The sequence below is a fragment of the Rhinolophus sinicus genome, linkage group LG11 (genome assembly GCF_036562045.2).
Source record: "Rhinolophus sinicus isolate RSC01 linkage group LG11, ASM3656204v1, whole genome shotgun sequence".
Classification (NCBI taxonomy): domain Eukaryota; kingdom Metazoa; phylum Chordata; class Mammalia; order Chiroptera; family Rhinolophidae; genus Rhinolophus; species Rhinolophus sinicus.
The window spans coordinates 17937449-17958682 of record NC_133760.1 but is presented as its reverse complement, the minus strand read 5'-3'; the positions used below and the strand labels follow the sequence as shown (position 1 = coordinate 17958682).

At 55.9% G+C, this 21234-nt stretch overlaps 1 protein-coding gene across 1 annotated transcript in view; it reads right to left on the bottom strand.

The window, feature by feature from the left end:
- Positions 1-415: 415 nt before the first annotated feature.
- Positions 416-21234, bottom strand: part of SLC7A5 (solute carrier family 7 member 5) — a 44213-nt gene continuing 23394 nt past the window's right edge. Inside the window, exons 3-10 of the mRNA XM_019742706.2 lie at positions 11604-11709; positions 10896-10940; positions 10297-10420; positions 9187-9290; positions 8666-8762; positions 7035-7184; positions 4692-4869; positions 416-3561 (exon numbers count right to left, since the gene is read on the bottom strand). Coding sequence (XP_019598265.1) covers positions 3506-3561; positions 4692-4869; positions 7035-7184; positions 8666-8762; positions 9187-9290; positions 10297-10420; positions 10896-10940; positions 11604-11709 — 860 coding nt within the window. The 3' untranslated portion in view covers positions 416-3505. The remainder of the gene's footprint in view (positions 3562-4691; positions 4870-7034; positions 7185-8665; positions 8763-9186; positions 9291-10296; positions 10421-10895; positions 10941-11603; positions 11710-21234) is intronic.

The following is a 21234-nucleotide window of genomic DNA, read 5'->3' as shown; positions in this document are numbered from 1 at the left end:
GGAAATGAGTAAATTGGTTTGCTCCTTCCCTCCTGGCCCCAAGCTCGCATGTGTCTCCTTCCTGACCTCCTGGGACTGGTCCTGGCAGCAACCAGTCAGATGAAGTCCTGTGGCCAAGCTCTTCCCACCTCAGGTCCTGGAACCTTCTCTCCATACTTCTTGGTCTTCACTTCAATGTCCCTCCCAAGAGGTAGACTGAATTCTCACTCAGCCCCCTTGCCTCCCTCCCCACCTTCAGCACCATCATCAGTGGCTATGGCCACCTTGTCTGTCCTCCAGGAGGCTGTCAGTGAGTGAATGAATGAATGAATGAATGAGGTAGGCCAAGAGGCACACGATCAACCCCCTCCAGGGGACGCACCCCCAAGAACATTCCTACTCCCAGAATTTGGTGCTGAAGAAAAGAACACAGAAGGCCACCAGCAGTACTTATAATTTTGATCGTTTTTCTTTAAAAACAACAACAAAAAACCCACAAAAAAACAGAATCCCCCCACCCCGAACCAGCCAAATGTAACAGATTAGTTATTAACAGGAGACGAGAAAGAGACATTGAAGCCACACACGTCATTACATGGCAGAGGTGTTTGGGCCAGGCTGACGACAGTGCCACAGTGGCAGCACTGACGTGCTGGGGACACCAACAGAGATGCAAGGACAGTGAAAACGCACTGGAGAAACCAGGCTGAACGGACCCCGCAAATAAATATAGTGCCAACAGCATCCTTTACATTATTAGTGAGACATTAGGACAAAATAGAATAGCAGAACCACGGAACAAATGCTTGCTGGTCATGCCAGGACTTGTTTAAAAAAAATTAGTCTCCATAAATGTGAACGCTCAGGACACTTGTCAGTAGAGTGATCAGAAAGAGTTAAGTCTGCCTCCCCAGATGCCAACACGGCAGGGCCCCAGGTAAACCCACTCAGCAGGCAGACCTGATTTGGCACCTCAGGACGCAGTCCTTGCCTTCTGGGGAGGGTCCCTAGACTGGGCTGGGTTGGGGGATATAGCTCCAAGAATCAGATTGGGCCCCCCAACCCACCTTCACAGCAGAGGTCCCAGCCCAAATGCTGGGGAACTGCCTTTGACCTCAGTGCCCCCTCCAGCCCCTGCTTGTGTGAAAGGGAACCCAGCCTACCTCTGCAGGGGTGACACTGCCCCAATTCCCCATGACGAACACTGTGGGTCCCCACACCTGTCTGCAGGCTGCTGAAGCAGGCTACCGTGTGGTGGCCACTGTGGTCTGGACAGGGTCACCTGGCTCCCTGTATCCCGAAAGGCTGTATCCATCCTCCCAGAGCCAGAGGTTTGACCCAGGACAGCAGCCAAAGTGCCCCCCGCCCTAGGGAGGAAGCTGACTGACATTCTGCTCAGATGATGCTGGTTTCCTGTGGAAAGGCAGTGCACCCTAGGCAGAATCCTGCCACCTATGCACAGGGCTGCGGTCACCATGAGGTGCACAGTCTCCTGGATGTGCACAAACCTAAAAGGCAGGTGATATTCTGGCTACTGGCCCCATTTGCAGATGAGAAAACTGAGGCCCAGGGCAGGGGTTCTGCCCAACACAGAAAGTCTACAATGAGGTCTTTTGACTTCCTTGGGAACTTTCTGCCTTTGGACGTCGAGCTCCACCCCAGATGAGGGGAATATAGCCCAAGGAGGATGGAGTTCATTTGAGGCGACTTCTGTGGTGGTCTGTCCTCTCACATCAGGAGCCACCAGATGGCACGGGTCTCCTGACCCGTGGGTGGTGGCAAGCTGGACTGGCCATTGGCCATTGCTCAGCTCATGTGGCTGAGCAATGAGGCCTGATGCCTGAGGGCTCAGCTCAATCTCCCCGAGGGAAGGTCAGTGGTCAGAGGCCAAGGCAGATCCCCCAGCACCTACGATGGGGGCCTAGAGGAGGACGACCTGACCTTAGCTGAAGTTTCCCAGATTGGGTGCCTGCACATAGTAACAGTTCAGGAAAGCCAGTGGTGGCTGGACACATTAGCTGGGCCTCAGCTGCACCCTCAGGGAAAACACCACGGGAGCCACAAGGACAAAAGCCTGCTAGCACAGGCTCCCTGGAGGGGAGGGAAGGTGTGCTGAGCTGGAAGTCAGACTCCTGGAAAGTCAGGGCCTCCAGAACAGGTGCAGAGATGGAGTGGTGAAAAATGCTGGGCTCCGTCATCCTCCGGTTGGAATCAAGTCCAGCACAGGCCAGGAGCCAGAAGCCAGACCCAGACAGCATATTGGGGCTGCCATCCAGCCAGTGAGGCCACTTTTGTGGACCCTGGGAGGGGCTGTCTTACTGGAACTGGATGGGAAGCCCATTAGGGGTCACAGCATCTGCCTTCCTTGTTGTGCTTGTTTATGGAAGATTCCACGCCCAAGGCTTTGTCTGAGAGACGTGGAGTCAGTTCCCGAACTGGACGCAGCATGGGCCGGGAGGCAGCATCACCTGAGGGCCACACCTAGCGTGCTGCCCACTGCCCACCAGCAGGAGATGCCCAAATCCTCCTGCCTTTGTGCCTCTGCTCAGGCCGCAGTCCAGGGCAGGATGAACAAATTCAGAGGCCCCCTGGTGTCATGAATGACGGGGTCTAGCCACAAACCAGCTTGGCACGTCCTGAAGGGAGCTCCAGGATCGACCAGCTGCCCGTGACCTCTGCTCTGAGCCCCGCTGGCTACAGACACCAGGCAAAGCAACTGGCTCTTTCTGTGGAGCTGGGGCTGATGTCAGAATCAGCCCAAGTCCTTTGTCTCCTACAAACTTCTCTGAAAGCAGCCATTTCAAAGATTTTCTCTCTCGTTTCTGGGTGTCAGGGAGGGATCTGCCTCAGGTCTTTAAGGCAGAGACATAAGCCCAGGGTTAGTTTTCCCAATGTCACTACATCTATACCAAAAACATAAGGAAGCCAAGCGTCTGTCAGTGCAAGTCCGCTGCCCACACCATGAGCTCAGTCTCGGTAGCTCGCTGGCAGCTTGAGTTTTCAGCTCTTAGAATCCCTCCTGCCGTGGGACGGTGCCAAGCTGGTGCTGGGAGCCATACCCGATGACAGGACCTGATCTCTCCGCGGCTGCGGGCAGCATTAGGGAACAAGTGATTCTCCCCACCTGCCCTCCCCCACTTCTTTAAAAAATAATCATCTTCGTGGCATCGACTTGACCCAATATTTAAGTTAAAAAAAATAATACAAATGAAAAAAGGTGGGAAAGGAGAAGGGCCCGAGATGGCAAAAGTCTGTTGTTGGTCAGGAACCCCGGCCTCTTCCCATCTTCTCGGTTCAGCCCTCGCGCCTCACACTCATGAGGAGGTATTGATAAAAGTTCGTCTTCTGGGACTAAATTCGTACCAGTTTTTCACAGTGGCCCCGGCGCCTGACCTGGTGGGGGCACGGTGTGGGGCGCTCCGCTGAGCTGCCGTGGATGATGGACCGGAGTTGATTTTTAGGTGGGCGAGTTGTTTTAAAACGATCTTTGTGCGTTTTCTATCCGGCAGCTTCCCAGCTCCTCTCCCTATGTCTCCTGGGGGACCACCTGCATGAGCTTCTGGCAAAGGACTGTTGTGGAAACTGCAGGGGAGGGGAGAGCAGAGTTATTCGGGGGTCATGCGTTCACATGCCTGGGGGACACGGGGGGCCCGCACTGCCATGACTTCCAAGCTTGTCAGAGAAGCCAGAAACTTAGAATGTGATGTGAAGCCTCCCGATCTGAGCATTTGTGCACTGGGCCTGTGGACCTCCCCACTGGTGGGCACCAGCCTCACGCCTGGTTGGCATAAACACTTCCTGTCAGTGACTTTGTAAGTTACCCTGGGGGGAGGGGCCAAGGAACTCGGCAGGGGGCGGAGCATGCTGGCCCCACCCATCACCCTGTTTCAGAACCCAGGGATGGTCAGGAGCAACAGTGGGATGATGGGTCCCGAGGCTGAGGGACTGTGGGATGGGCCCTTCCTGAGGGTCCACGCCTGGGCCACCGCCTGTCAGAGAACCAGGGCCGGCAGCAAGGATGACAGCCGGCCACGCTGCAGAGGGGGTGGAGCAGGCAGGCAGGTGTGAGGCTCAGACGAACACTGTCGGGGGTGATTTCAGGACAGAGGGTTCTGCTTTAGAGCCTGGGTGTGCTCTTCAGGATGATTAATAGGGAGCCTAGTCTGGGTTGGAGGCAAAGCTCCACTGAAACGACCGGGCAGGTGCGGATTAGAATTCGGGGATGGCCATCTGGGGATTTTATAAGCTGTCCATGGTGATTGGGACACAGTCTTGCAAACATCAATGACTTTCCCAGGAGCTGGTCACATTAACAGTGGCCTCAGTAGAGGCTCCTAAACTTGGCTTGTCAGTTGGCCCTGTGATCACAGTGCAGAGATTCTATTTTCTCCTTCTCTGCCTTTCTAGGTCAGCCTCTGCGTTTCAGCTGGCGACAGGCAGTGGGATTTCGTTACTTGGCAAAAGCAGCCTGGTTTTCTGGAATCCCTTGTTCTGAGATTAGCTGGTGCCAGGCTGAGCGTCTTATCCCTGAAATACATGGGCCAGACGTCACTGCCTAGTGCCGGAACCCTTGTTCGGCGCCATGAACACCCCTGGCCACTCCTGGCTGTGGGATTAGATGAGACAGCAGACAGCCTGGGTGAGATGCTGGTGGACCCTGGGCAGCGATGGAGAGGGGCGCCAGGGCCGGGCTGCACCGGGGAGATACTCACAGATTCCCTGGAGCAGCCACTTGGGCTTGTTTTTCCAAGAGACCCCAAGGAAGTAGACCGGCAGGCCACTGAGAATGATGCCAAAGCCAATGCCACACTCCACAGGGGTCTTCCAGAAGGAGACGGCGATCAGGAACAGGCAGGCCAGGATGAAGAACACAGGAAGTATCAGGTTCACCTGGGGACAGAGGGTGGAGCGATGGGCACTGGCTCAGAGCAGCTGCCGAGCAGTCGACATCGCTCGCTCCCTTCCCGCACCTCCCACATCCTGTCACACGTCCTGTCCCTCTAAAAGTGCTGTGTCCTACCACCCTCCTGCCCTCGCTGGAACCATCCTCCCCCTCCGGCCCATCCAGCCTCTCCCATGGGACCCCCAAAGCATACCCTGCATCCCTGGCTCTGAGCCTATTTCTCTCAGCTGGTCTACGATGGCTCTGGACTCCCAGGGCCATCACATGTGCCCATCCATCTCTTCTAGCATTTACCAGGGTCTGACCTATGCTGGTCCTCTGTGAGTCAGCCTCCTTCAAGGCTGGGGTCTCTGGAAAACTGAGACCTTCCCCTTTTCTTACTTTCACTCAGCACTTGGTGCCTGACAGTAATTAACCAAAGCACAGACGGTGCCGAGGGGTGAACACAAACAACCAGGTTGGAACCTCAAGGCGTCCCAAGGTCAGAGCAGGTCAAACTTGCTGGTTCCCACATCACAGGGCAGAAGCCCTGGCCCAGCACCCCCTGAGGTCACCCAAGGTGGTGGTGCTTCTGGGAAGACCTCCACCACCCACTAATAAGTGAGGGGCACCTGCCTTCTCAGAGAGCCTTTGTGGGCAGGCTGACCACAGTCTGCACAGCCACGGGCAGACAGTCTGCACACTCACCCACAGAGTTCAAGGCAGACCAGCCACAGAGGTGCCACCAGCCCATCCCAGTCTGGTTCCAGGGATCTTGTCCTACTTCTGTATCTACCAGGCTTGGTGCCAGGAGGGTTGTCTACACACAGACTGGGCCATCTGTCCACACACTGGCAAGAGGCCCCGGGAGATGAAGGGCAAGCTAGGAGCCCACCCGGTCAGTCCAGACTGCATGCCCCTCCCCAGCCCCGGTTAACAGTGGGACAGAGCCTACCACGTGCCTAGAACGGCAGGGGACAGAGCCCACCGCAAGCAGGGAGCAAGGTGGTCCAGGGCACTAAGGTTGACCTGGTACCCCAGGAAAACCTCTCCAAGGCAGGGAGCTGGGCCCTGCTGGGTGAAGGAGATGGGGAGGAAGCCAGCTGGCAGATGGGTGCCAGCTATGACAGCCAAATGCCACTGAGGACTGGACAAGGGACAGGAGCTGCGAGCCAGTGTCCACCACGAACCATGAGTGAGTCTCACTCCCCTGACATGAGTCGTAGCTGACGTGCTAACTGGGCTGTTCCAGCAGGAGCATGGCCTTCCTTGCCCCTCCGCCCCCTTTCAGAGAAACAAGGTCACCTTGGGCAGCTAGCTCCTGATACTGAGTTAATGAAGAGAGGAGCATCTACCTTAGGCCAGACTCAGCTGGCACCTCAGCTTTCTCCTGGGAAGGCTGAGGCCGGGGCAGGTGTAGCGGGCAGTCTAGTACCAAAACACCTCTGTTCAATGAGGGAGAGCCAGTCCTGGCAGTGCCCATGCCCTACGGGCTCCGACGTCACCTCCCGCTCACCCGTCACAGTCTTCCCCTCCTGCCCCAGGTAGCATCCCCTGGACCCTCCCGAGAGAACACATGCCCCCTCACCTCTGCCCATGTGCCACCTACTCGTGACCACCCAGCCATCCTGTTCAGCGGCCCCCAGGCCACTCAGGCCCCTCACGTTGCCTGCCTGCCCACCCCCACAGCGCTCATCACCCCTCCACCACGCGCTGCAGGTTTCTTATTCGTCGTTTCTCCCTCTTGCTAGAATATAAGTTCTAAGAAGGCAGGGATTTGGGGGAGTCTATTTTGTCTTTTGATGAGCCCCAGCATGTGACGTCACACGCTAGGCAAGCAACCGAGAAGTTCCCAAGTATCAGTCGTCAACTGAATTAATTACCCTCCAGATAGGACTTGGAAGCACATTCACATGTTTATCTTGGTGGAGTCTCACCAGAACCCTCTGCAGGAAGACTAACCCTTGGTTCAGAGGGAAGATGGCAACTGGGAGAGGGATGGTAGCTTGCCCAGGCACATGCCGGAAAGGGCAGAACAAAGAAGCTGTGCGGCACAGGCTCCCAACCCAGGACCCCCAGGGACACTCCGATTCCAGCACATGACCCACTGAGCCCCCAAACAGTCCTGGGTGTGTGTCTGGCCTGCGCTGCCTGCGACCGGCTGGGCCCTCACCTTGATGGGCCGCTCCAGCTCGGGCCTCTTGTAGCGGAGCCACAGCATCCCCATGATGGCCAGGGCCACACAGAGCCAGTTGAAAAAGCTGAAGAAGTTGATGACGGAGAAAATATCACTGGAGAAGGCATACAGCAGGGTCATGATGCACTGCAAGCAGAGAGATGGGACGGTGTAAGGACTTGCAGGGCCCATTAGAGCCGGGAGCAGGATGGCCACAGACCACAGAGGCCACCTCGACGCTGGGACATCTGCTGGGTGGGCTGGCTGCACTTGTGCACTCTTACTTTAAAGGAAGGTCTAGTCTATGCAATACCTGAGTTCTCAGAAAGCAAAGGCCCCACTGAGAGCGGGAAGGGAGCAAAAACCTAAACCCAACACTCACTGCAGCATTATTTGTAAGAGCAACGACTGGGAACCAACCTAAGTACCCACCATGGGGCTTATCTAAGTCAGCCACGGACACCCAGGCCACTGGATACCACGTATATGAGCCACATACATTCAGATCACTGAATGCCAACCACATAGCAATTTTCAAATGGAGATTGAACTCAGTGTGGTTTTAAACATGTCCCAGTATCATTTGGTATTTCTCCTTTCAAGAGGTGGAGCCCAGCCCTCTCTCCTTGAGTTGGGCTGTACTTACTGACTCATTCCTAACAAACAGAGTGAGACAGAAGTGGCAAGGGTGATTCCTGAGGCTAGGTCATAAAAACAGGGTGGCTTTCTCCTTGCTGTTCCTCTGGGGAGCAGCCAGACGCGGTGTTGTGAGGATGTTCACACAGCCCTGTGGACAAGCCCAAGTTCTGAGGAACTGAGGCCTCCTGCCCACATCCATAGGAGGAGCCATCCTGGAAGTGGCTCCTCCAGTCCCGGCCAAGCCTTCAGATGAGATGGCAGCCCCACCCGCCATCTTGTTATCACCTCACAAGAGACCCTGAACCAGGGCCAGGGAACTAAGCTGTCCTGAGTTCCTGACTCACAGAAACTGAGCCAATAAACGCTTTCCATTTAGGCCACTTAGTTTTGGGTGATTCATTATATAACAATAGAGAATAAAATCACGTGTACTGGCATGGAAAGAGGTAAGACAAGTTGAATAAAAATGCACACAATGTGATCTCACTAAAAAGACATACACTCTGCACATGCATTGCACACCTGTAAACACACCACAGAGCTCCAGAGAGGCACGGAGCACACCAAGCCACCTATAAACCGTCACACCTATAAAGCTCCCTCACAGAGCTTCTGCTTCACATGTACCGGACTATTCGAAGTTTTGTGGTTTTTTTTTTTTTTATAACTACTGTGTATTATTTTTGGAATTAAAAACTTAAAAAAAAAAAAAAAAATCCAGTGCCCTTTGGTGTTCAGTAAAGCATGCAACGAAGGGCACAACATGAGGAAACACTTTGTTAACTTATCTGCATCTCGGTCTCCGCCTCGGTCTGCTGCCCAGGTGACAGCAGGTAAAGCTGGGAGGGTGTCGTGCAGATGAACCCTGCGTCTCCCCCCACTCCCAGGCCTCCTGCTGGGGAGCCCCACAGATGGCCCCCGGGGACATCCCAGGCCTCCAATGGAGAACCCCCAGCAAAGAAGGGCACTGGATGGTGCTACTGGCTTACCGTGAACACAAGGGAGGGCATAGGTGTCAGGAGCTGCGGGTGGATCATGGAGAGGACAGAGGGCAGGTGGCCCTCCCTGGACCCCACAAAGAACAGCCTGTGGATACAAAAGCGAGCAGGCCATCAGCTTCATCCCCGAGCAACCCAGGCAGGGTGGCGAGTGGAGAGGGCCTGTGCTGAGGATGGGGCTCCCTACGTCCTGGTGTCCCTGACTGACTCAGCTGGTAAGGAGGAAAATTCAGGGGGCTTGCTGCCCCCACCCCTGGCTAGGGTTCACAATGACCTCCTGAAAGAATCTGGAAGGACGCAGCAGCTGTGTTGCTTCTGGGCAGGGGAGAGTTCACAGCTCCTTTATTCCTGTATTACTTCAACATGCTGACAGCTATGTGGTCCTCAGTGTAACAACAGAGCTCAAGTTTAAAAGCGGGGTGTGGCGCTGCCCCCACGGCTCAGCCCCCTCCTGGTCCTGCCCCAGCTCCTGCAGAGCCCGAGTGCGGGAGGGCGGTTCTGGGTGGGCTCACCTGGAGGACGTGAAGAGGGACCCGTTGACGGAGCCGAAGCAGGACAGGCCCACGAAGACGGGGATGATCCAGGACATGACGCCCAGATGGTAGTTCCCGAAGTCCTAGTCAGATGTCGAGCGTGAGTCCCCGTGCCCCACGATGCCCAACCTGCAGCCGCAACTTCTCCACCTGGACAGTGTGTGTCCTCACGGCCCAGCCTGGCCCACCTGTCTGTATAGCCTCCCGCACACTCCTCACAAGGCTTCTGCTCATGAGTGACCCCTCGGGGTCTGGATTTGGGGGAAGGCGGGCCCCGGGACTGAGCCTTCTTTAGAACAGCACCCGCGCCTCACACCCCATCCCCACACGCTGGCATTACACCAGGATGACCAGGGGCCCGGTCTTTCTCCCATGCACATGTCTGTTCCGTGAGGAAATACTGCTCTGTCTCTGGCTGGGTCCCCAGCACCTGCCCCAGGGTAGGGCTCAGTGAGTATTTACTCAGAAAGCAGAATGGGTGGCTGCCGACCCTCACCTACTGAAGCTGCTGGTGAGGATACTGTGGGAAGTGAGCCTATGGGATCCCCGCAGGGCGTTCCAAAGCCTGCTGGTTCTATTTGGGGCCCCACTCTACTTGGCTGAAAAGGCTCTCAGCCGGCTGCCACTGTGGGGCCTGGGGACGCTGCGCTCCCTCCTCTGAACCCCGTGTGCAGAAGCCTCAGGATGCACATAGACAGCAGGTAGGGGCCAGCTTCCCAGTCCTATAACCCCATACTCGGGGCTGCAGACCTCAAGGCCTTCCACATCACCGTAATAGACTCAACCCCTGTACTCAGCTTTAAAAACAACTGACGCCACCACAGACATGCTGACTTAACGCTGGCCCAGGGTATGGCCTGAGCATTAGCACTTTTAAAGCCCACGGCTGATTCTCTCACACAAGCAAGGGCTGAGAACCTGTGCCCTACACTTTCCGGCAGGCTTGGCAGAGCACAGCTCAATCCCTCTGAGCAAAAGCGCGGTTTGCAGATGAGGAGCCTGGTCTGCTCCACAACATGGGCTCAGAGGCAGCGGGGCCGGCCTCGGCCTCTCAGTGACCTGGGCGGATGCTGGCAGGTAGCGTCTTACCACGGCCACGGCCTCCGACGTCAGCATCTGCTCGGGGGACAATGTGGTGAAGTAGGCCAGATTTGTCAGCACATACACCAGGGTGACGATGGGGAGGGAGATGATGATGGCCAGGGGCAGGTTTCTGGAAGGAATGAGAGGTCACATCATCAAAGTGCGGTCCCGGACAGTACCAGCCCTGATGGCTTTCCAACACATTGGGCCTGGTCCTGAATCTCACTGTGTGGGGAAGGTGGGAAGTGGCGAGACTGTCACTAGCATTGGTCACCAGCTGGAAGCTGGCACCTGGGGCTGGGCAGCTGTGTGAACCTGGCTAGTGACTCGACCCCACCGGCCTCAGCTCCCAATCTGTGAAATGGGTACTCCTGCTCATTCTGAGGGGGAATCTTGTTCAAGGTACCATGAGGCTGACTGGAGGCCAAAAACCAACGCCCCTCCACCCAAGCGTGATCCTAACCCCAAAGCCCTTCCGGAAAGACCCTGTGATGCTTTTGACTGAGGCTGGGCTGGGCCCATGGCTGGGTTCTTAGGCAGAACCAGGCCTTTTCCTTCTTTCATAGTAAAATAACGAAAAGAAATATCTCTGTTCACACATGTACCTGTAAGGGTTGATCATCTCCTCTGTGACAAAATTCAAGTAATTCCTAAAATTTAGAGAGCAGTTTAATTATACATTCGTCTCAAAGTCATTAGGGGAAAAAAGCACAGATTCTATGGGGAGCTCCTGCTGGCTGCTTTGGGCCCATGGAGAGGAGACCCCTCACCCACCACTGGGGCCCCGCTAGGTGTGCAGCTAGAGGTGAGGGCACAGTCCTGCTCCCTTGGGAAAACTATGCCAACAGGGCTGCCCCCTTGATCCGCCCTGTCCTCTCCCAGAAGTGCCTTCTAGCACCTTCCCCACCCACCTACCCACCATGCGTCGGCCTCAGAGAGGTGCCAGTAGGGGACCCAAGGGGACAGAAAGTACGGGAGAACTGCAGGCAGGCATTCTGCTCCTGGTGGAGAGAGGCAGGGAACCACCAGGCCCAACCTTTTGAGCCTAAATGTTTCACACCCGTTAGCCAAGGTTTACCTACAGGGTCGCCTTCTCAGGGGCCAAGACACAGCAGAGAAAAGCACCAAGGGCTGCTATGGCATCCTTTCTGTGCTTTTTCTTTTGGATGTGTGAGGCTCGGAGCAGCCCTAAAAGGATTTCCTGTCACTGTCTAAAACTGCCCATGGGTGGCCGAGAGATGTGGGTTTCTGGACACCTCTGGGCCTGGCCTATGTGTCCCAAGGCCCAGGGTACTGGACATTCTGGAACTTACCAACCCCCATAGGCAAAGAGACCACTGTACAATGCCAACACAATGTTCCCCACATCCAGCTTGGTGCCTTCAAATGAGAACTTGGGATCCAGATTGGTCACGTCACCTGGCAAAGGCCAAACAGACAGAAAAGAATGTTGGGTTAGAGAGCGCTGCACAGAGGTCACATCATTGTTCTGGAATGTTCCTGGAGCAAAATACAGTAACAAGCAAAAATGCTGGGGTGAAGTCTTCCCACTGCAACAAATTAAACGCACCTGTTAAACCACTGACACTTACATTCCCCAGACTTAACCCGGGGCTGGGAACTCAGGCAAGGTATGATTGTGCCATGACCTGGTGGAATGTAGCCTCCAAGGGGTCCCTGGTCCACCTGAGAGGGGACGGCGGATCTGCGGACCATTCTGTTGGCCATTTTGAGTGCCAGCTGCATGTGAGACCCTGCAATGTGAGCCTCAGGTCAGGGGGCCTGGGTATGAGCTTCACGCCAGCACTCAGTGCCTGGAGAATTGAAAGCTGCTAAACCTTAACTAGGCGGCTTGCGTGTGCAATGGGTCTCTGAATGCTGTCTCCTCAAGGCTGCTGTGAGCACGAAAGGACCTGAAAATGGCACACCTATCCCTGGAACACAGCAGTGCCTGAGACACTGAGCTGAATGAGAGGACAGTGTGGGCGGATGGGGCCATGACTCTAGGAAACTCCCTTACCTGGGGCCGGTGCAATGTGACTGCCTTCTGGACAGGTGTCCCTGGCGGGAGATCTCAGCCTTGATCCTTAATCTAGATGGGACAATGCACTGGGGGCTAGGGGTGGGGTCTGGACAGCTCATTCTACTTCTCTGATGACCAGTTCTACCTGCAATGGGCAGGACCCAACATTCACTGACACTGTAGTGTCTGTTTTGGAGTCTGTGGGCAGACAAGCCCGTCTGATCTGTGTCATGGCTCAGCGAGGTCCACATGTAAGTGTCCTGAAGCTGCCCTAACAGATAACCATAGACTGGGGGCTCAGACAAGAGGTTTCTTCTCTTCTAGTTCTGGAGGCCCAAAGTCTGAAATCCAGGTGTCACAGGGCCGTGCTCCCTCCAGTCTCTAGGAGAGGATCCTTCCTGCCTCTTCCAGCTCCGGGGGCTGCAGGTGTCCTTGGCTTATGGCTGCATCACTCTAATCTCTGCCTCCTTCCCCACATGGCCTCCCTGTAGCGCCTCTTCTGGCTTTTACAAGGATGCCCGTTGGATTTAGGGCCCACCCTAATCCTTACTTTGATAACATCTGAGACCCTTTTTCCAAATAAGGGCACATTCACAGGTTTAGGTGGACACGTGTTTTGGGGTCCATGATTCGAACCCACACAGTAGACCCTGTGAAATGTTGGCATCTCAGAAAGGTCCCTGGCTACCAGGACAGTTTCTGGCCCTTTCAGAGGCAGTTATATCATCTGTAAAATGGTCCAGGAACACTCAGGCCTGGAAAGACTTGCTCTGGGAGGAGGGGGCCAGCCCACCAGCCAGTGCCAACAGACACAGGCCCAGGGGTGCGTCAGCTGGCTCTCTGCTCCCCACTGATGAGGGTCACCTGGCCCTGGGTTTTTGGTTCCTGGCTCCCCTGGCTCCAGGGGTGGGTGTGGCACAGACAGGCACCTCACAGGTGATTGCTTTCAGAACAAAAGGCTCTAAACAGGAGCAAAGGCACCAACGGGAGGGAATGGAGGCTCCTGTTCACCTCCTGCCCATCTGACAGTTGAACTATTGGTCAGGTGTGAACTGTTTGTTTGGGGAGCATTTCTAAATGAATCTTATGGCTCTGGATGCGAGGATCTATGCCCCCATCCTGCTGAAAAGCTGCTGCCAAGGTCCTACTGTGGCCCCAGGGCTGCTACACAGGTTAGTGTTATCCGTGGCCTGTGAGTCAGCAGGTCCCTAGGGGGACAGGCAGATGGAGGACCTGATGGGAGTCCATGCCTTCCATGAGGGTGACAGCCTCAGTTACCCTGGGAACAGGGCAGGGTGACGGTATGTGAGGAGGTTTGCACAGAGACATGTGAAAGGGAGGTTCCCATTACACCTATCATTTTACCTAATTGAAACCTGCACTTCAAAGGTAGCACCGAATTTCCTACGGTGCCACAGTGAGGGAGCAAGAGGCCCCAGCCCCTGTTTGTGGGTCTGGCTTATCCTGGACCCTAGATTCTGTCAGGGAGCTTATTTGTCCTAACCCTGCAGGAGTGCTTGGGCCTTTGATCTCCTGCCTGAGCTGAGGGATGGACAAGGAAGCCGCGAGCCCCCCCACCCCGCCCACGAGGCCATGGTCTTGTGACCAGAACAGGCTCCAGGGTAGTTGGCACCTCATCCCACGTGTACCCTGCACATGATGTCTCGGAGGCCCACACATCAAGGACTGCCTGGTCATAGGGTGGTCAGCAGGGCGGGTGGGGGCAGTGCTAAGAGCTGCCTCAGGACAGTGCCCTCTTCAACAGCACCTCAGAAGAGCCCCTCTGTGCTCCCACCTAGCTGCCCCCTGTGGAATGCTCTAGAATGTACATTCCTTTGCATCTGCTGAGCCCTGCCTGTCCCAGGGCCTTACCACATACTTCTGCTATGGGTAGGGGAGAGGAGCCTCTATCCTAGTCAGGGAAACTGGGAGTCAAGCCACCTGCCCGGGGTGCGGGGCCCTGCTGGCATGCAGCCGGTCTGGGATCCTGAGGACAGCCCCTCTGAATGCCTGCTGGCTCTCACCTATGGGTACTCTATGCAAGAGCGCGAGGCCATGCCACCCCAGGATGCTGCACGGGCTCCTAGAGTCTGGAAGAGCTGCCCAGGACTGCTCCTGCCAGCCCAGATCTCCAACAGGTCACGTACCCACTCCCCACTGCCTCAGGGCGCTGCCAGGTCAGGTTCTCACAACCACTCCTGCAACTTGAAAGGCCTTTCATGATAAAGGTTCCTTACAAGTAATGCAGACTTGGCTTGAATTTGTAATTTTCACATTAATCTGCCCCATTTTCCTATCAGGATATACTTTTAGATCTCCTGTTTATTATTCAGATTGGATTTCTTTTCCCACATGCGGGGATACGGATTTCGGTGCAGTTGTGAAAACTAGTACCCACCTCAAGCAGGATCCTGAGTTAGTGACACGGTGTGTGTGCATATGTAGGTTAGAGATACCGCTAAGCAGGGGGATGGTTACTACTCTTGCTGAGGATACAATTCAAGGCTTGAAACACAGCCTGTTTTCAGGTCTGAGGCCTGGGTGGCTTCAAGGTTTTCATCAAGGAATTGCCAGCTCAGAGTTCTGACATGTAAATCCAGTGATCTACCTGAGCCAGTCATGCTGGAGACAGAATTCCTACCATGGAATGGTATTTCCTATGATTTACAGCTTGACTTTGCAGCCTCTGAAATCCCAGGTAAATACTAGCTGCTCTGACCAACACAGACTGAAACGTCTCACTGTACCTAGGGCCTTGGCCAGGCCCCTCCGAACCAGCCCACCTAGGACAAGTGTGGCCAAGCCATCCTTCTGGGACCTCCCTGAGTTGCCCAGGTGAGGGCACTCCCAAAGTGCCTGGAGGAAAGCAGACATACAGGAGCACAGCTGACACACCTCCCACTTCTCTCTTGGCACAGCGTGCGGTGAGGTGAGGTGTGGTGGGGGAGTGCAGTAGAGGAAGGCCAGCAAAGCTCAGTCAAGGATTCAGCTGCTTTGGGCCCCAATCAACCCACACTGCCAGTTCCCCTGAGCGGTCCCCTTGCCCTGTCGCCTCACTGTTTCCATTCTCGCACAAGCACAGTGTGCCGCACTGAGGACCAGGAACAGAGAAAGCAATCTGAGAGTGACCTGCTTGAGAGCGGCCGGCACACACGTGCACGCGTGGCGGAGCTCCTGGGCTTGCTTGGCCTGTCTGTGCTGGATGCTGGCCCAATGTGGAGACCCACAGCTCCACTGGGCACCTGATCAAATGCTGGCTGAGTGTGCTACCCCCTCTCTTGATGGGTGCCAGGGAGCAGGCGCCCGGTCTGCGGGTTCTGCGCACCCCCACAGGACTGGCGGGCCTGAAGGAGCTCAGGGGTGACCGCTCACAGGCAGTGGTTCTATCTGCCCTCGTCTCCTGGCAGGGCTGGAGCCCTAACAGCAGGTGGGCGATAGGAGGGTTGGAGAGTTAGTGGGAGGACGCCGGCCCATTTCTAGGGCAGCAAAAAGCAAGTGAGGCAGCCACAGCTCCATTTAATGTGTATCAGCCGCTGCTCCACGCCCAGCTGCTCCACGCCCAGCTGCTCCACGCCCATGGAGGTGAGAAAGAAAACAGGGTATTTTCCCAGGAGGAGGGCAGACTCTGGACTCCACACAGGCTTTTCAACCCCCTACCAACCCCCGCAGCCAGGGCACATGCAGTGACGTCTGGAGAGAGTAGGGGTTGTCACACTGCGGTGGGGGTCCTCTAGGGGAAGGCCAGGTGTGCCACTCGACATCCTGCAATGCACAGGGTGGCCCCATCGCAGATGGTCCCAGAAGGCAACAGTGCCAGGTTGAGACCCCACTCTAGACAGCAGGTGACAGATCCACTAACTGTTCCCGGCCCTCTCTCGCACGGAGTCCAAACCAGGGCACAATCCTTGTTCCAACATAGAGGTCCAGGCACAGGCAGACACGGATGAATGACTACAGTTCCCCACACTTGGGCTCTAGCCTGGTGGGGTCCCCGTCTACCAGAAAGGCAGGCAAGAAAGTGACCATGACAACGAGAGCAGTGTAGGACCTCCCACAGGGACCAGGGGCGAGTGTGGGAACCCCGGGATCCCACAATATGACGCTAATGGCTCCTGCCACCACCCCTTCTCTGGGGCTTTTCTGCAACCTCAAAGCCAGTGCTGATTTGCGTTCCACCTGGGTGCAGCCTTGGGCAAGCCCAACCCCAAAGCCCCTACACTTTCAGTCTGCCTTCCTTGCCCTAAAATGCAGCCACAAGCAGCACCTCCCGGGCGGGTTGTCAGGAATGAGAAAGCTAACACACAACTGGACCCTTCAGCAAGTGGCAGTGTCATAGACAGCCTTGGGAGCCAGGCAGTGACTGCTTCCTGCCCACTGGGATCCTCTTAAGAAGCAGAATAATTAGGATGGGAGCTTTCAAAAGGTCCCGGGGCCTTAGATTTCAGGGAAAATCAGCCCAAATTCCTGTGTCATGCCGACACAGTCATGGGAACCATCGACCCAGGGCAGGGTACTCCCAGCCTCAGGGAAGCCTCCTTGCCAACAGAAGAAGCCTGGGAGGGTGCCCAGGGGCCACATGCATATAGGGACAGGACCAACATCAGTCCTTCTTCCCACATGGGGGGATGTACCCGCCCTCTGGCTCCCCATGGTCCCTGCGTCCCATGAGACCTCACCCTCTGTCCTGCCCCTGCATCGGGGAAGACCTGGTCAAATGCTCAGTGGCGCTTTGCCTCGGCCCGGGGCCTGGGAAGCCCGCACACAGCCTGTCAACTTCCCCAATCTGGAGATGGCTGTCAGTGGGAGGCAACTAGAGAATATTTCAGAGCCTCAGCCAGCCCATGGGCACCCCTCCCAGCACGGGGACTCAGGATGCTGACTGAGAAAGTCATCCCCAAACTAGGGGAGCGTCCACCCCTGGAACCTTCAGCCTTCCGTTCCCCTCTACCCTCTGGGGTTTCATGTGATGGCCATTTACATCGTGGAGCACATTGAACAAGGTCTCCCAGAATTCATGTCCACGTGGAATCTCAGATTGTGACCTGATTTTGGAAAAGGCTTTTTGTAGATGTTATTAAGGTAAGGAACTCGAGATGAGATCGTGGCTCAGGGAGGACTCTAAATCCCACGAAAGTGCCATTAAAAAGACACAGAAAAAGAGAGACAGAGACACAGGGAGAGGCCACGTGAGGACAGAGGCAGAGATGAGTGATGATGCCACAAGCCAAGGAATCACCAGAAGCTGGAAGACACAAAGAAGGATCCTCCTTTACAGGTTTCAGGGGGCAAGGGTCCTGACTCAAATTTCTGGCCTCTGGAGCTGTGAAAGGATAAATGTTGTTTTAAGACCCCCAGTCTGCGTCCTTTACTATGGCAGCCCCAGCCACTCTCTTCAAACAAGAGACCAAACGGGCCTTGTTCCATTTGGGTCAGACCTCCCTGTTTTCCATCCTCACAGACATGGAGGGGACAGGGGACAGCCAAGGCCTTGGATCCAGCTTCATAATCACAAGCCGATCGAGCAGCTGTTGGGCCTCGGGATCATGCTCTGCAAAGTGGGCTGACCATGCCAGGGGGCCCCCACCTGGTTAGTCAGCTCTGTGTGCCACAGAGGGCTCAGAGAGAAAGAACAGACCCGGCACCCTGGGGGGGCAGGGTGCATCCCATGGCTGGCTCACTGGGGCTCCCACTTTCCCATCTGTGTCCTCATCCTGGGCTGAGCGCCTGGGTGCAGTGCCTGCTCTGCTCTGGCCCTGCCTGATATCTGGGGATGGTGCTGTGGCAGGAATCTGGGTTTGGGGGAGGCTGAGGGAAGGACAGTGCTCATTCACCACGGCCACTGTCTGTCCATCGTGTCGTCTTTTAAACTTCTGGCAGAGCTGGTCCCTTAGCCTCACGATCAGCTTCAAGTCTCAAATCCCAGTTGGAAAGGACCCTTCCCCCTGCACAGGCTGCAAGAGACCCCTGAGAAATAATCATGCCAGCACAGGGCTTTGTGGCTGCACCCCCATTCGTGCTGCAGCTCTGGCCCCCACAGCTCTGTTGGTCAGCTGCAGGGCACGGTGAGCCAAGGGGGGCAGTGGGAAAGAGCCCAACTTCTGGGCCTTTGATTTCATCCCTCAGGGTGGCACACAGAGCATGTGACTGCAAATCTGTTATGCTTCTGGATGCCGAATTAGCATGGAGCCAGGCAGGCCCGATGCAAGGACTCAATTAAAAACTGTCAAAGACCACCCACGGGAAAAGCAACCAACCCTCCCTCGATCATGGGATCCTGGCCACAAGTTCTTCCACAGCAGCTGAGGAGCTCCCATGTCTGCTGCGTGACTGCCACATGCGCATTTGGGAGGAACAGACCGGCCCTTGGCGGGGAGGGACCCGCGGCCCCCTCTCTATCTCCTGGGGCGTGGGTGACTGACTGGTGCAGAGAACCGAATCCCAGCCCTGTGCCCCACCCCTCAGGGTACAGCATCCTGCAGTCCTGGCCTGATGCTGGTCCCCTGAGACGGGCTGTCACAGGCACCCTAAACTCTGTCCTAAGGGGAAGCCTGGGCCTGGCAGCGCTTGATATGCCAATCCCTTCCCTGCAAGGGAGGACAGTCCATTTGACAAGCCGCTGAGGTGCCTGCCAACATTTCACGACAGCCAGAGATGGCCCCAACAGACCAGGAAACCGAGTCTCCAGGAGGCAAAGGGACCTGCCCAAGGAGAGCGTCCTCAAGACCCAGACACCTCTCAGGATGAGTGACTCCTCCCTGCCCCTGCCTGGCCTTTCAGGCTGCCTGGCCTGTTTGCATGGGCCTTTCCCAGGAAGCCCAGCACTGTGTTCTTGGGGCTTCCCCCAAGCGAGCTCACGTCCCCACACACGGTGCCCACCATCACAAGCCTTGTGGGGTCACTGATACTGCTATGTGGGGCCACACAGGCCACTGCTTCTCTAAGTCCTGGGAGCCCATTAACCTAAAAACCAAATGCAAACTCTAAAGTGATTCAGACCAGTCTCTAGCCCTGCGAGCACAGTCAATCACAGGCTTGCCTGGGCCTTCCCCACTGTAAGGCTGCTCCTTCTGGCTTGGGGCATCTCCCACGCTTCCTCGATTCTCCCATCCCCCCAGTCCTTTAGGACAATGATGGACACAGGGGACCATCAACAAGGAGTCTACGTGCCTCTGCTCCCAGTGCTAACCACACCAGATCTCCTGGCACTTGGGGACAACATCCCAGCGGCTGGGCAAGCCACGGAGGCTGCGGGCCCAAGGCGCTGGGGCCTGGGCCTTGGTGGAGGGGATGTCTTCTCCCACGACCTCCGAGTGGAGGGCATCCTGCTCAGATGCAACGTGGAAGGGGAAGAAAGCGATTTTGTGGGAACTTTATCTGCACAACTATGGAATCCACTCTGCAACTGCTCAAGGAGACACAAGTTGTTCTCCCAGTGGATGTCGCAGCCCAAGCAAAACCACAGGGGCCGAGTCCCATTTTGTGTCCTCCAGGAGGGACCTGGGCATAAGGGACAAGCCTTCCGCACCTCATGCCCACCCTCTGGCCCTGAAAACACTGCTCAGCTTTGGGAACGGCCTGACTTTGGGGCTGTGGACCCTGCAGGGTGTCACAGGTAAGAGGCCAACACAAAAAGAACAAGCAGGTGGAGGCAGCTGGCAGGATCGTCCTGAGCTGCAAAGTGCCCTCTGCCTACCATGTCGTCCTGCTTCTCTCTGTGGCTTCCCCCAGCCCAGCGGCCCCATCCACACTTTCTGCAATGTCTACTTCAGCCCCCCGGATCTGAAATGCCCACCTGAGCTCAGTCTCCCCTCTGAAAAGGCTGGGAGGGAATCCAGACACCTTGGATGCCACCCACCTGGCCCGCGTGACCCTCTCCTGGGTGACCCCCTACCCCCAGCCACAGGGGCAGCCTGAGCTCCTCCCACACCCAAGATCTCAGCCCCCGAGCCCTGCAGAGCAGTCCCTTTGTCACCCTGAACTGTGCCTTCATCCAGCCCTCCCCTCCCGCCTCCAGAAGGCCCTTCCTGGTCTGGTATGGAGCCCTGTCAGCCCGTCCATGATTTTCCTGTTCCTGTGGACGTCCCACACCACAGCGCGAGCTCTGTGCAGCCGTGTCCTCATTGGGTCTCTGCACAGAGCCATGCCGAGAGCCTCAGAAAGTTCTGGTAAAGAACAAGGGTAGGACTGCGCATAGGTCTCATGGCAATGAGGACCTGAGGTCAGCAGAGGCCTGGTGGCTGACAAATGGCCAGCTGGGTTTGAATCCAGGCCTGCTGAGCCTCTTCTGCAGCCTCCGGCCTGGAGAGCCGAGTGCTGAGGAGGAAGACTGGTCCCCCAGGGTGAAGGAGAGAGATGCACCTGGGCCATAGAGCCAGGCAGCAGGTCTCATTCTCCAGACACAGGACAGCCAGAGGCCAACCTGCACATCAAGCCGAGCCCCTGCAGCAGGACCTAGCCCTCCTGCCAGCCATCAGCATGGCAATCCATGAGGATTAGGCAGGCTGCCCGAGAGGGAAACAGAGTCAGATAACTCGTGGGAGGAGGGGTCAATGTTTCAGCACTGTGTCTGTCCTCCAGAAAGGAAGGCATTCATCTGGGAACAAAGTAAATCTCTTCAAGAAAAACAGGAGACAGGAATTTTGCAGACACTGCACTATATCCTGAGTTCAAAAAGGAACTGTTTTAGGGGGGAGGATGTTTTCGACAGCAACAGAATTATAAACACATTATGTATTCAAGCCGAACAAAAGCTCTTTGCTATGCCTACTGAAATTTGTTTTTACAAAAGTCAGGTTCCCCACTACATTCCTCATCTTTCCATATCTAATCATACCAGACAAGCAAATGCCTTCGCAAGCAAGGCTTCTATCAAATGACCCATTTCCAGGCTGGACATCGCCTGGTGGGTGCAGCAGGATGGA